Source organism: Myripristis murdjan, chromosome 10 (assembly GCF_902150065.1).
Source record: "Myripristis murdjan chromosome 10, fMyrMur1.1, whole genome shotgun sequence".
Classification (NCBI taxonomy): Eukaryota; Metazoa; Chordata; class Actinopteri; order Holocentriformes; family Holocentridae; genus Myripristis; species Myripristis murdjan.
The window spans coordinates 14786652-14800014 of NC_043989.1; the positions used below are offsets into that span (position 1 = coordinate 14786652).

Sequence of the window (13363 nt, forward strand, 5' to 3'; positions counted from 1 at the left end):
ATGTGTTTCTCACGAGCAACACGAAGGGCATTCATGTCACAAAAATCCAAATCTGTGTTGACACTGGAAAACTAAGGCGATGAACGGTAGCTTCTAGTATCTTTGTGGTATTAATGTTGGCCCGGCCATGTTTGGACAGACATCCACCCATCTCCCCCAGAGGGAGGGCAGGTGCCGTGTTGAACCAGGAAGTCTGCTAACAAGCAGGATGTAGATCTGCTGACCCTCGCAGGTAGCAGGAAACTGTTTTCAGCGCAAGGCTCCATGACTTACACCGCTGTCAGAGCCGGCTTACAGCTTGTAAGAGCTGTAACTTCTGAGTGGGCAGCAGCTTTCAACGCTGAGAGTTAAGTTGTAAACTCGGTTAAAAGGAAACGTTGTTAGCTGTGGCCTTAATGACTGGATGTGAGCCACAAAGTCTGTCTCAGCTTTTGCGCACCAAGTATATTTGTATGTTTTACATACATTTTCATTCGTATATTTTAATCAGTGAGTTCTAATGTTTAAATTTGTTATTCATTAAAAATTCATTGTCTAGATCTATTATAGCAACTACTGACCAAGAGCAGCCATACCTCACGCAATGACCCTTGACACTTCTGTTGTTTCAACATGTGACTCAGCCCTGGCATTAAGTTGCAAAAGCTATTACAAAAACCGAGACATTCTGTACCGTTTCTCTCAAATGAAATTAGGGTTAAGGCTGCAGGCCAATGTTGCACTATAACTCACTGTTCTTATTCTAATGTAATATGTCTATGTCTATATGTTTAAATACTTGAAACACAAAGCTTCTGTGTGTTAATGTTTATGCAAAATTTGTAAATAAAAGAGTGTGGGCCAAATGAAATTTGTGGTATGAAATCAAGTATTGTGAATTTTGGAATTTCACTGGCATTGAAATCAGCTACCAAATTTCTGGTATATGGAAACATCCCTGCCAGTAGCAGTTTGTCATTTCCTTTTACTAGAGAAAGGCCTTGGCAGTAGTGGAGAGCAGGGAGAAAATTAGCGTTGCTTGTGACGTGAGATTTAGTCCATTTAAAAGAATGCTCACCATCCATGTATAGTGCCAGGACTTCTGGGTTTCGCAGCGTGCTCTCTAGAGTGAATATTTTAAGTTACCCAGCCAGCCACAAGACTTTGGATAATGTCTGTGTGAAATGATGTTTCCTTAAATAAATCAGGGATTAAAATCTCTTCCAAAGCACAGCTGTCAAAACATCAAACTGCCAAAATTTGCTTTTCAGATGGCATCACTATGATGAAAAAGGAAGGCATGTGTGCTGCAGCGGAGCTCAAGGCAGGGCAGAACTCATTACGATCACGCCGCCCCATCTTCTCCTTCGACACCACAATGCTGATCTGACACAGCAACGGCTCTTTAATGTCAATGCTCGCTGCCAACTTTTTATTCACTGTGAGAGAAAGTCAGATTAAAAAATGTTATCGGTGCAAAAACCTCCACATTCGTCAAACACTGCACAAGCAGGAGTGAATTATTTTCCTAAAAGGCACACGATCACACAAACAAGCACACAGTGGGATTCATAAATCCGAGCCCTCTGCCACCACAGTCCATCTCTGATTGCTAAACCAGTCGGGGCCTCTGGCCAATTAAAACTCTCCATTTGTGAACATTCCAAAATGCTGTCATCCATGAACATTTACCCAGAAGCCCCTGGGGAGATTCCACAACATGGCCCTGGCCTCTCACTCTGTCTGTTTCCCTCTCCCTTCCCAGCCCTGCGTCTCTGGCTTTGTCTCCGCACACAAAAGCTCCCTGCCTACACCACTTCCCAGGTCACTGCTTTGTCAATGATTTAACTCGCTCCTGCACTTCCCCAAGTACATTTTAAAAAGTCAGAAACCAGCGAAAAACCACGGGGGCTATTCACAGGGGACTTCTTCAATTTCCACTTGTTGCACACTTGCAATCAAATGACGCGTCTTGTAGTCAGTATAAAAATACTGGAGGACAGTCTCAGACTCTCTGACCTCGGCATGCAAAGCAGTGCAGGGTAAATATAGCTCCTGATTAATGATTGTGCATGCAGCATGAAAGACATTTCCATAAAGTCTGTGATAGCAGATGAGAGCTGGTGGCTCTTAAGAGGGGAGCTGGAGTGTTAATTCAACCGTGCAGGGCCACGTTCAGGTGGTAGCAATTACAACCCCTGGTACTAAACCTCAACAACCAAGCAGTGAAGGCAAAAACAACTCTTCTGGAAAGAATATTATGTTGAAGGAAAATGTGTAAGTGAGAGTGAAACAGAGAAAATGAAAGAGATGGTGTGAGGGTGAGAAATACAGGTTTTGCATGCATGGTGGGGTGCAAGGACTTTGTGGTGTGTCACCCAGACAAGTTAATCCAGTGTTGCTGCTGTGTTAATTATTCAAGTAATGTCACACAAGCGAGCGGGCAATCATTTCCCAAGCATATCCCAACATGATATTCTTTGCCAGGAGACGGGACAGACAACAATAAACATCTGCCCCAAAGGGACAGCCAAGGTCTGCCAGAGGTCAAAAAATATACAAACATAGCAGCCAAACAATGAGATCATAAAAACGAAGGGTCAAACTCCCCGCTCTTGCGCAAGTAATGTCTCCTCTAACTACAAGGGAGCTGTAGGCTGTGATTCATGTTAACAGAGTTATGGGGAATTCAATTTTCAAACAGAAGTGGCTTGTTTTGGTAGACTGCGTCAGCTACTTCTGTTTGGGCAGTTTGACGTGCCATTTTCGTGGTGTGCCACACACCAACATGTTCACCTTCTTCCTGACAAATACAACACCCCACTGGTGACTGGCCACTTCACTCCCATTCATATATACAGCTTGTCTGTTCAGCCAGATGGTTTAAAAATGGCACTAATTCACACCCTGAGGTTAAAAAAAAAAAAGTGATTTATTTGTCCTGTGATCACGACCTTGCAAGGAAGCACAAATCCTTTCTCAGCATCCACATCATCTATTGAGTGTTGTAGGCAATGATTCATATTAACTTTTGGTTTGATCCTTTGCTCTCTCCAGAGCTTTCTTTAAGGTACGTGCTTTTTAGGAGCCGCCGACTTGCAGTGTTTGATCTAGTGCCTTTAATATGGATTCCACCTTGACGCTCTGGCTGCGTGTAAATGTATGAGTGAGCAAGCGAGTTTGAGTTAGTGAGAGAGAGAGAGAGAAAGAGAGAGAGACAGTGTTATCTTCAAGATTCGCAGAGACAGGCAGACAAACGGAGAGGACAAGTTACAGCACAGCGTGATTATCACAAGGGAAGCGAGGAGGAGGAGAAAAAAGGAGGCACAAAAGGCCTTCCTGGCTTGTCCCTCTCCACCAGCCCTCCCTCTTTCCACTGACTCACGGCACACAAATGAAAACAGACTTTAGAGGAGAGGATGAAAAACACTCTTTACTCAAGGCCAAGTGCTTTGCCATGGGACCCTGCGCAAACTGTTGTGCTGTCAGAGAAATGGACTACTGTTGAGTTTGCAAATAAGGCCTCTCTGAGATGAGCTTCACACACCGCCTGAGAGCCACAGATTACCTAGGAAGGCTTTACATCTAAAAACCGTCTTTGTTGTTGCATGGTCATACGCATTTACACACTCACCTTGTGCATAGCAAATTATGACCCCCTGCCACCACCACAGACTCACACAAAAGATTACAAAAAAAAAAAAAAAATCAGTCTCTGTTGAAACATATGAGAGCTTTTAAAAGACTTAACACACAAACAATACATTTCATCACTGCCAGTAAAAGCCAGCGAGCCCCTCCAAAGGACAGGGAGCTCTTTGACAATGTTTATAACAGACATCCAAAGCAGCTGAAGTCCACCAGATGTTGAGGCAGGACGGGGCCTGGCGAAGCCCCCCAGGCAGAATGAGGTCAGGTACAAGATCAGGTTTCTGGAACCTCAAAGCTACAAAAGGGCAACAATGATTCTGATATACCTGTTGGGCCTTACGAAACTGGACACCGGCGAGGGCGGTGGGAAGAGAACCGCTCATAGCCGACTGTCAAAGGAGCTAGAAAGCCTAAACCTAACGGTACAATGGTTTAATGGGCTTCAGTCATGGATGGCTCAGTCCTCTCCTGATGATAAGCAGTGAACATGTCAATAAATCAGAGCTACTTGCCACACTGATGACGTACAATATTTCAACCCCTAGCGGGTCAGCTCACATTCCCACATAAAGCCTAATTTTTCTGCCAGAAAGAACCACCCTCAAACTCACCGACCAAATGATTTGCAGCTTTGGAGCTTTCATTTTAAAATGTATTTGATCTTTTCAAGTGTGTGTGTGTGTGTGTCTGTTTTTTTTTCCCCCTCCCTAATCGGCCTTCAGCCAGCAGGACCTCTGCCATTGGTTCCTTCATGTTTTAAATTTGAGTTTTGATGGCCCATTTTTAAAACATGGCATTACCTCGTCCGTAAAAATTCACAGAGCTACGTGAAGAGGCCAGAAAACCACCGCCTACTGCTTTCTGTATGACCGACTTAAAAACAAAGCAGAGCAACCTGGGTTTTTTTTGCTCTCCGACAATTGTTTTAATATAAGTTCAAGAGCGAGCAGCACACAGAGGGATTAGGTAAATATTAGGAGACCTATTAAGCTAACTGTACTCTGGAAAAGTGAGCTAAGTGTGAGTGACTGCCTCGTCAGTGGGAGACTTGATGTAGGCCTTGGGAGTAATTAGCAGGGATTACATCTCATCTGGCCGGCACCCAGCACTGGAGTTGCAGCCCAAACACCCAGGCAAGTCCCTGGCTTTAGACCCTCGCCCCTCTCCCTAACCACACAGGCGTCTGGCGGGTCGCAGAAATCTTATGATGACCGTGACTATCAACACGGTCACCGTGCCCGCTATGTCTTCATAGGAATCAATAAACCTTGGCTGAATTACACACACATCATATAACCGCATTCCCTCACTGGCAGCCATGTAGTGAGATGACTTCAGTGCGTGTGCAGCCTCGCTCTGCCAAGCGCGCACAAGGGGGGGGGGGTTACACAGTCCACCCCTGCAGTTTGGGATCAGAGCCCGCGGCCCTTCGCCACACTCCTCACAGCTGGCTGAGTGACACCAGCGCTGAGGTGATCAACACAAAGGAGACACACAGCGGCTCAGATATCAGAGGCACAAGAAAATACACCACCCAGCATCACTCGCACAAAAGGAACTCTAGCAGCCGGAGGAGGCAAGCGATGGAAAAGGGGGGGTATGGGTGAGGGGGGTGGGTATATTGGAGATAGTAAAAGCCTTGGCATAGGAACAGGAAGTCTGCGACAATAGTAAACAACTCATTGGTATATTGAGGTGTGATAGCAAAGCCTTGGGGAGACGTGTGTAAACAACAGACGTAGCCTAGTTTTGGCATGCACATCATCTGGAAGTCTTCCCACAGAGAAAACCTGACGAGGGCAAAGACAGGGAGCTGGACAAGACAAGTAGGCTTAACGCAGTAGAGCTGGAAAACACACCCGTAAACCACCATGGAACGACGGAAAAAAGTGAGAGGAAATCACCAAGGGATGAGGAAGGAAGTAAGGAAGGGCTAAAACTGAAACAACACCTCCCGGAGGAGCTGCTGCAGAGCGGGCAGAGGCAGAAGGAAAATGAACCGATATGTCAGTCGGGACAGAGGGGGAGAGGGAAACTGCCGACTTAACAGCATGCAAACAGGACGTGTTAACAAGGAGTTTCAGGGGTCGCTCCGCTCAGCTCAGAGTGCGGAAAACCACAAAGCCCAGATCCAGATTTCTCACAGTTTGGCTGAGACAAAGATCCACCAAAGAATACAACCAAGCTGGTGGCTAAACTGTGCCTGGCCAAGCCAAAAAATGTACACAACAAGGCTATGGGAAACTGCTCGCCAGATGACATATTCTGTCTTGCACTGGGCAGACACGTGTGTTTACTTAAACGTGCATTTAGAGTGGGTGACTGAGAGGAGCGGGCGATATGTGCATGCCTGCATGACTGAGTGGAGATGATTCACAGCGCACGCATGCATCTAGCCCTGAGCCATGCTGCCTCCCCAGATTCCCAGAGCTTGTGTGACACACTTTCACTCTCTCATGCACAGCCCATCATTTTATCTGGAGATTCAGTGAAACTCGCCCTCGTGTAAAACTCTTTGCTGCACTTTTCTGTCAGTCAAATCCCCCCCTCGCTTTCTCTGTATGACTCAGTCAGTCCCTCCAGCCCTCTCTTTGTTGTCGTGTGTTCCCAGCTCCAGGGCTGCCTGTGTGCGGGTCTTGGTGGTCCAGTGTGGAATGTAGTGAGGAGGGGGGGCAGACTGGCCTAAAAGGGGGTGCTCAATTGTTCCCACACACAGCAACCACCCCCCACTGATCTGTCGCTCACTCGGCCATTGGGGTGGGGTGGGGTGGGGGGACTGAGGGGACAGGCCAAAGCAAAAGGATGAGGAGAGATGGAATTGTGGACACTTGGTTCACACACACACACACACACACACACACACACACACACACACACACACACAGACGCTCTATTCAACTGCTGCTACACAGAGCATACTAAATGAGCAAAAGTGGAAAACTCAACATTCCACAGCCCTAAATGTAAAGAGGACTACTCGAGGACCAGGCCAGGAGTGACAGCATCATTTTTTCCATCCAGGCGACAACAACAAAACCCAGGCAGGTGCAACGCTACGCTTGTACGGCCACGTCGGCCATGCACAACCCAAAAGTTTCTTATGGCGGCTGCGAGATAGGCTTATTTGTTTCTGAACAATGATAAGGCAGCTGTTTGCTGGCAGAGCAGTGCGGGACGCCACGAGGAGCCCTGATTTCATAGCTGCCGCCTTGCGATCACAGGAAGCAGATAAGAACGCCAAGGCAGAGCAGAGCTGGCAGGCACGTGTGGCCGCCCTCCCTCCCTCCTCTGCCCCATCTGGATGCTAGCAGTCCCAGGCCGGCTTCCTCTGGGTTCACAAGACCTCAGCCTCATGATACCTAAACTCAATTATGCTGAGGCCTCACTGAATGTTACTGAGGGGACGTCACACAGAGGGCTGAGAGCAACATGAACTCTCATTAATATTGCTTTTAAAGGTTTATGAAGAAGCCCACCCAACTGTACTGGCAGATAGACTGATGTGCTGATTGTGCCCTTAAATTTAACAGAAGTTATCTTAAAAAGGTGTCCATCAGCCATGCCTGACCAAAAGCTCACAATCTGCTTCCTGATCAGGCCACTGCCAGTTTTCTGGAAAACTATGACCTCCTGTGTTTGTAAATCTTCACTTCAACATCAGTCATAATTCATATTATTAGGTAACCCACCAACTTCAGTGTCCCCAAAATCCAAACCATTCTGGGTATTGGCCTCAGGAACTTCTCCTTCATGTGTTCACATAACCATATACAGTCAGGGGAAAAAAATGGTGAGGTCAGCAATTATGGCTGCACAATTGAATAATTGTATATTACCAGCAAGAGGCATTTCTAAACGTTTTTGTCACTTAGCAATTCAAATATATTTATTGTAACTACAGGATTTCTCATCCTGCTGCCACCCAAGTGGATTCTGTGAAGCAGAAAATGCAACATACTCAAACCTGATAACCACTACACAGGATGTTGCACTGAAATTCATTGACTACGGGTGAAAAACCACAAATGCTTTCTGGTTTTTCATCAGTTAAGGTCTCAGTTTGAAGTAAGTAAAAATACATCACTACAGCTGGTATAGAAAACCTGTTTTTTCAAGAGTTATAAATGCATAAGAATGTTGGGGAAAAAACACACCTCTTGACTTCAAACATGAAAAATACCTTTCTCTGATGCTTGCTATATATTATATTTCCTTCAACATTCTCTTGTATAAGAAATCCTGCGTTAGCCACGCTGTGACTCCTCTATGCTCTTTGACACACAGCCAGCCTCTGGTGTCTACTAGTACTATCCTTTAAAGTGTCACCAACAAGGGATTTTCTATAAATAAATCACTGTCAAATTAAATGTGATGACAACCTGTAATTCAATATCACCTACAATATTTAGCCTGTGAAGGACTTTCTACCAGCATTAAAAGCTGTACTCCCTTCCTTTCTTTTGATATGCAGCTTACCAATAATCAACTAGACTAGTGGACTTATGAACTCCCAAACTGCACCAAAGCAAACTTTGTTTGTGTGTGTGGGGGGGCTGTGACAAAATCTAAAAATAGGATCCTTAGTAAATAGATAGATGCTTCTTATCTTATTTGGGAGTACTACTAACTGGAAAATTAAAAACTTTCACATAATCCTACAAATTATTGCAAATTAATTGTCATGACTAAGTGCATCAGATAAGTTACCATAGAACTGAGAAAAGTATTTTTAGGTTTCATGAGACTGACCTTGACGTACTGGCAACCTAGGATTCATAAGTTAATTATTACAGATGTTAAAATACTGGGCTACAGGCGTACAGACCACAGCGACTCAAATATTGGCCTTCAGGCAATAAAAGCTTCGACAGATTGCCTGTGCCCTAGTCCTCTACTCTTATCTTATCTGCTGAATGTCATTGCAATAACACAACCTGTTATTTCCCAAACCGTAACGATGCAGGGCAAGCAGCCACTGGCTAAGGGGTGGGGTGGGGGGGTGGAGGAGCTCTCACAATGCTCGACTGCAAAATGTCTTGAGCTTACTAGGAGGCCAAAGCGCTGAGGTCATACACGCTTTGAGTTTCAGTCATAATGCACTGAACTGATTATGAGTAGGGGATGTTGCTTGTGCTTAAGGGAGGGAAAACGACCTGCTTGCCTCTTCTCTTTGATCTTTGCCATTGTCCCATACCTGAGGCATGACATCAAGCCAGGCGGCCGGAGTAAACCAAAACAGATTTTGCTTGAAGGGTTACAAAACGAGAAGTGCGGTGCCCAGTCCTGGAATGAAGAGCCGTTGACATGGGAGATACCAATCTGGTCAGTGTTAACTGCTCTGTTTTCTGGCTCTTTTGAAGAGCTTGTCCCTCTTGCAACTGTGCAGCAGCACTTAGTAGATACCTTTTAACACATGTCACAGTATCAAGTGTAACTACCAGAGGAAGGGGAAAAAACACTGCCTACCACAAACATATATACACACAGACACATTAAAACACCCATTTACATTCTGTATGATTACTGGCAATAATAATCTGTCATCGTTATGACTGTGAGCCTCATTTATTTCCCATTACAGTGAGGTATTCAACCACAGGACCTAAACAAATCATCATCCAACTGACAGGAGACTTGGAAACTAGGTCTTGAACCGTTTCCACGTGAGGGGTAAAAGATTGATATCATGGGATCAACACGGAATTTACCAACTGTGTCTGCTGTTCCTCTCTATCACTTCATTTTCCCTATGCTGAAGCACGGAGGTTTTCCATTACAATTTTATTGCATTAAAACATGTTTATTGAATCTTGAGTTTGGCTTGGGCCAAGCCGTCACTAATTTGAATGGTAACAAACATTGTTATTTCCATGCTGCCAACAATAACAAAATATGTTTGTGGTTACAAAAAGGCAGTTTTGAGTGCTGCATCTTCAATAAGCCACATATTCCACCAATCTGCTTTGTGATGACTATATCTGAAGAGGCACAACAGATAAATAAACTCTGCTTTTCTAATGACGCAGCGTTTGGGGAGCCAAAATGCACAGCAGGGAAAGCACTAAGTGTTCCTGAATAGTAATAATACCTTTGCTGGTTAACTGGCGAAGAGATGGTTTAATTTTATGGTAGGCTAGGTCTGCTCTGGAACCTGGAGCTGCACAGTCATGGCTAAAGTAAAAAGCCACTTCATTTTGTTAAACATTGTGATTACATTTGTAAGTCCTCATGATTTGGGAAACAAAAATATTTTTGCATACCTTCTGATACTATTATCTGAGGAAACTAGGACTGTTATACATATGCCTATGTAGAAAATTAATTGCACAGCACTCCTGCGACACTGTGACCAATTAAACCTAAACACAGGCCGTACTATGGTAAGAAGAGAATGACTGACATTTGATGACAAAGTGAAGAGGTAACAAACATGACAGAAGTTGTTCAAATAAACTTCCCATCTGGAGCAAGTTCTTCCCAGCAACATGAAACATTGTTTTCCCGTAGCAAAGGGCTTTTGTATCTTTTTTTTTTTTTTTTTGGCTTTTTGGAGACCCCCCTCTAACCCTCTCTGATGACAGTAGACCCTGTTGCTTTCTATGGATCAATTATCTCAGTCTCTATCAATGACAAAGAGCTGCTCATTGAGGTTGGCCCTGTCTAAAGCCAAGGCATACACCAGGAAACCATTGTAAGGAAAAGGCACGTGTGTGTGTGTGTGTGTGTGTGTGTGTGTGTAGCACGCAAACCTGCACAACAAAACTGGCTTCATTCACATCCCTCATTCAAAACCCAGAGATGCAACACAATTAAACACAACAAATGCAGACATGTTGGGGTACTCTCAATGACGTTTAGCATCACAAAGACATACAGGCCCAAGACAAAGAGGCCATAGGCAAGTGTGAAATGCTGGAAAAAAAAGTTCTCGGCCACTCTGTCAGTTACAGTTAACTGAAATTGTAATGAGCCATCATGGCCTCAGCAGAAAAGACAGTTTGAACATCCTTTTACAATACAAAAGTAAGCTGCTGAAGGACTTTGGTACAAAAAAGATCGTATACACAGGCTAAGTGGTCATAGCTGTCAGCTGAATTAACGCTTTGCTATAAAAGAAATGCCTGCAAGGTTTAGAGTGAGGAAATAAATGGGAAAATGAGTGAGTAGCTGGTTTATCTGTGGTAACAATGACTAATTAAATACATTAACTCCATTGAAATAGAGCTGTATTGGGAAATGTATTTAACATGGGAAACAAGACTCCAACTTGACAGTGACCCTGCTTGCATGACCTACTTCTATACTTTAAATAAGAACATCCCAAAGCTGCTCCGAAACTGGCAGTCCAAGCGGGGCTGAGTTCAGGGGGGTTTGAATATATATACATCTGCATGTGTGTGTATATTGATTTTAACCACCATAAAAAATGGCAAGGAAAGGAAAGGAGAGAAGAGAAGAGAGGGCTGTAAAGTATGCAGGGCACAGTTGAATTTCAATCCCCAACCCCCTTCCCCTGCCCCCCTCCAGCTTTCACTGTAACCCCCCCCACCCCCCCTTAAGTTTTCCATTACTGGAGTTTAACTGATGATTAGCTAAATGGATCTGCCTTCTCACCTCCTTCTCACTATTAACACAACAGCATGTATTTATTGCCAAGCGCTCTTCTCTGGCTCACAACAACCTGTCCTGCAAACCAGGGGCAGACAGCCTGGGCCTACATACACAGCCACCGTTAAACCACAGACTGTGCTAACACAATATTATTATATTAACTCCTAGGTCTCATTGCCAATGCACAGGAATGTTTACCAAATCACTGCAGGTGGCCCACACTTCACAGACAAGGCAGACACTACTAAGGAAGCCTGGAAATAAACACAGGGGCTAGTTTCTCTTAGTGCAGTGCGGCGTTTGTATATTGATAGTGGCTCTTATTGTTGTGAATTACTTGCAAGTGTTTCCTAAATGAACACTGTATTTGCCCAGTGGAGCAGGGAACAGTTGCCAGAGCACGTTTGCCTGAGGAATGTATCCCAAAATCGTTACAATGTGGCCAAATCAAATCGTTACTCTGTGACTTTTAGGACTTGAAAGAGCAAAAAAAATGTTTTCTGTATGATTAACTGTGATGGCCTTGAAACAAGAGCACAAATTATGCTTTTTACCAAGGTGACAGTAGCAGCTGGGAATACTCCAGACCAGACCGGGAGGGGTGGGGGTCACAAACTTTTTCATGTCAAAGACCCCTAAATAGATTAGAGCACGGACTTTGCTGCATTTGGCAACATTTTGACCTAAGAAATCAAACTGAGAAGGCTGTAAATGTAACTGTAATTTACTACAGAGGTGAGTCATAGTATTTGAAGGTGCACAGACTGTAGATGGCAAGCTACCAGTGGGGTAGCAAAGGGCAAAAAATTAGCCTCTCTCTTTATGCTAACTTGTCGGGAAATTAACTAATCTTCATTTTGCTGAGGACCACCTAGAGACCCCTGAAAGGCCCCCCCTGGGGGTCCCCAGCCAGCACTTTGGGAAACTCTGCGTGTAGGCTACATTGTATGCGGCTGGAAACAGGCCTAAAAGCGATAATTCAAACTCACCTTGTACTCCTTTGTTGGGCACATCGTTGACGTTGAAGCCTTTGGAGCTGTAAGCAGCACGAACTTCATTGCAGTTTTTCGTCTTGGGCTCTGCCCTCGCCGACACAAAAAACACAACCAACGTGCAAACTGCGGAGTACACCAACATAGTCTTCATTGCGTAGGTTTAAGTAAAAGTTACCAACACAAAACTCGTGGAGAAAATAGTAATAATCGCTCAGGTGGGTAAGGAAAAAAAAAAAAAAAAAAAAAAAACTCTAGGACAAAGTTTCAGCAGCTCCCACGTTGAGTTTCCTCATGGAGACGCGGTTATTTCTTTAGCAGTACTCAACAGATACTTCATTCACAGCAGCTCTGTTAGATAGGCCACCTCTGAAATACTTGAAGGAAAAAAAAAAAAAAACACACACACAGAGAGGGAGAGAGACACACACACACTCACGCCGAAAATAACCTTAAACACAGTTCAAAAAGCAGCCCGTTTCAAAGATCGGGTGTTTCGCACAAATGTCGAGTTCCAGACTCTGTCGAGAAAACATGGAGAAAGCAACGAAACATTTGGTTTAAAAAAAAAATCGCAAAAAGAAAAAACTTTTCTTCACATGCAAGAATTTCTGAATCAAAGAGTCAAAGTATTTCGTTCGGCGCTTGGATTTCGACGAAAAGGAAATCACGACAGGAGCGTAGACATTAGAAAGTTGCCGAAGAAGTTTTTTTTCTCCTCTTTTCTTCACTCTTCTGTGGTTTGTGTAGGGACAGGACACTAAACTGTATGCTATGCGAACCGAGATCCAGATGCGAGTAGAAAACCCCGGTGCGGTGGACAACCAGGGCTGCAAGTTCCGGGGACAAAGACCTGGGAAGTGTGAATACCAGGGGTGGAGAGTGGAGCAGGCACTTCAAACTTTGGACCTTAATAGGACTCTGCCTCTCTCCCCATGTCTAATGGCAACCGGTTTTGAAAATCAGGACTGGAGCAGAAGGTGGAGCTGCACAGGAGTGGGCTACAGAAATGCAGGATGGTCTGTGCTTTTCCTTTGACAGAAAAAAAGAAACTTCAAAATCCAAGATTAATTACCCCATTTGATCTAGGGTTTGTCATGTTTTATTATCTGTGTGTATTGTTGGTGGGG

General features: G+C 44.5%; 1 protein-coding gene across 1 annotated transcript in view; it reads right to left on the reverse strand.

Moving 5' to 3' along the window:
• Positions 1-13057, reverse strand: part of gpc4 (glypican 4) — a 32015-nt gene extending 18958 nt beyond the window's left edge. Inside the window, exon 1 of the mRNA XM_030062284.1 lies at positions 12231-13057. Within this exon, the coding sequence (XP_029918144.1) occupies positions 12231-12387 (157 nt within the window). The 5' untranslated portion in view covers positions 12388-13057. The remainder of the gene's footprint in view (positions 1-12230) is intronic.
• Positions 13058-13363: the final 306 nt, after the last annotated feature.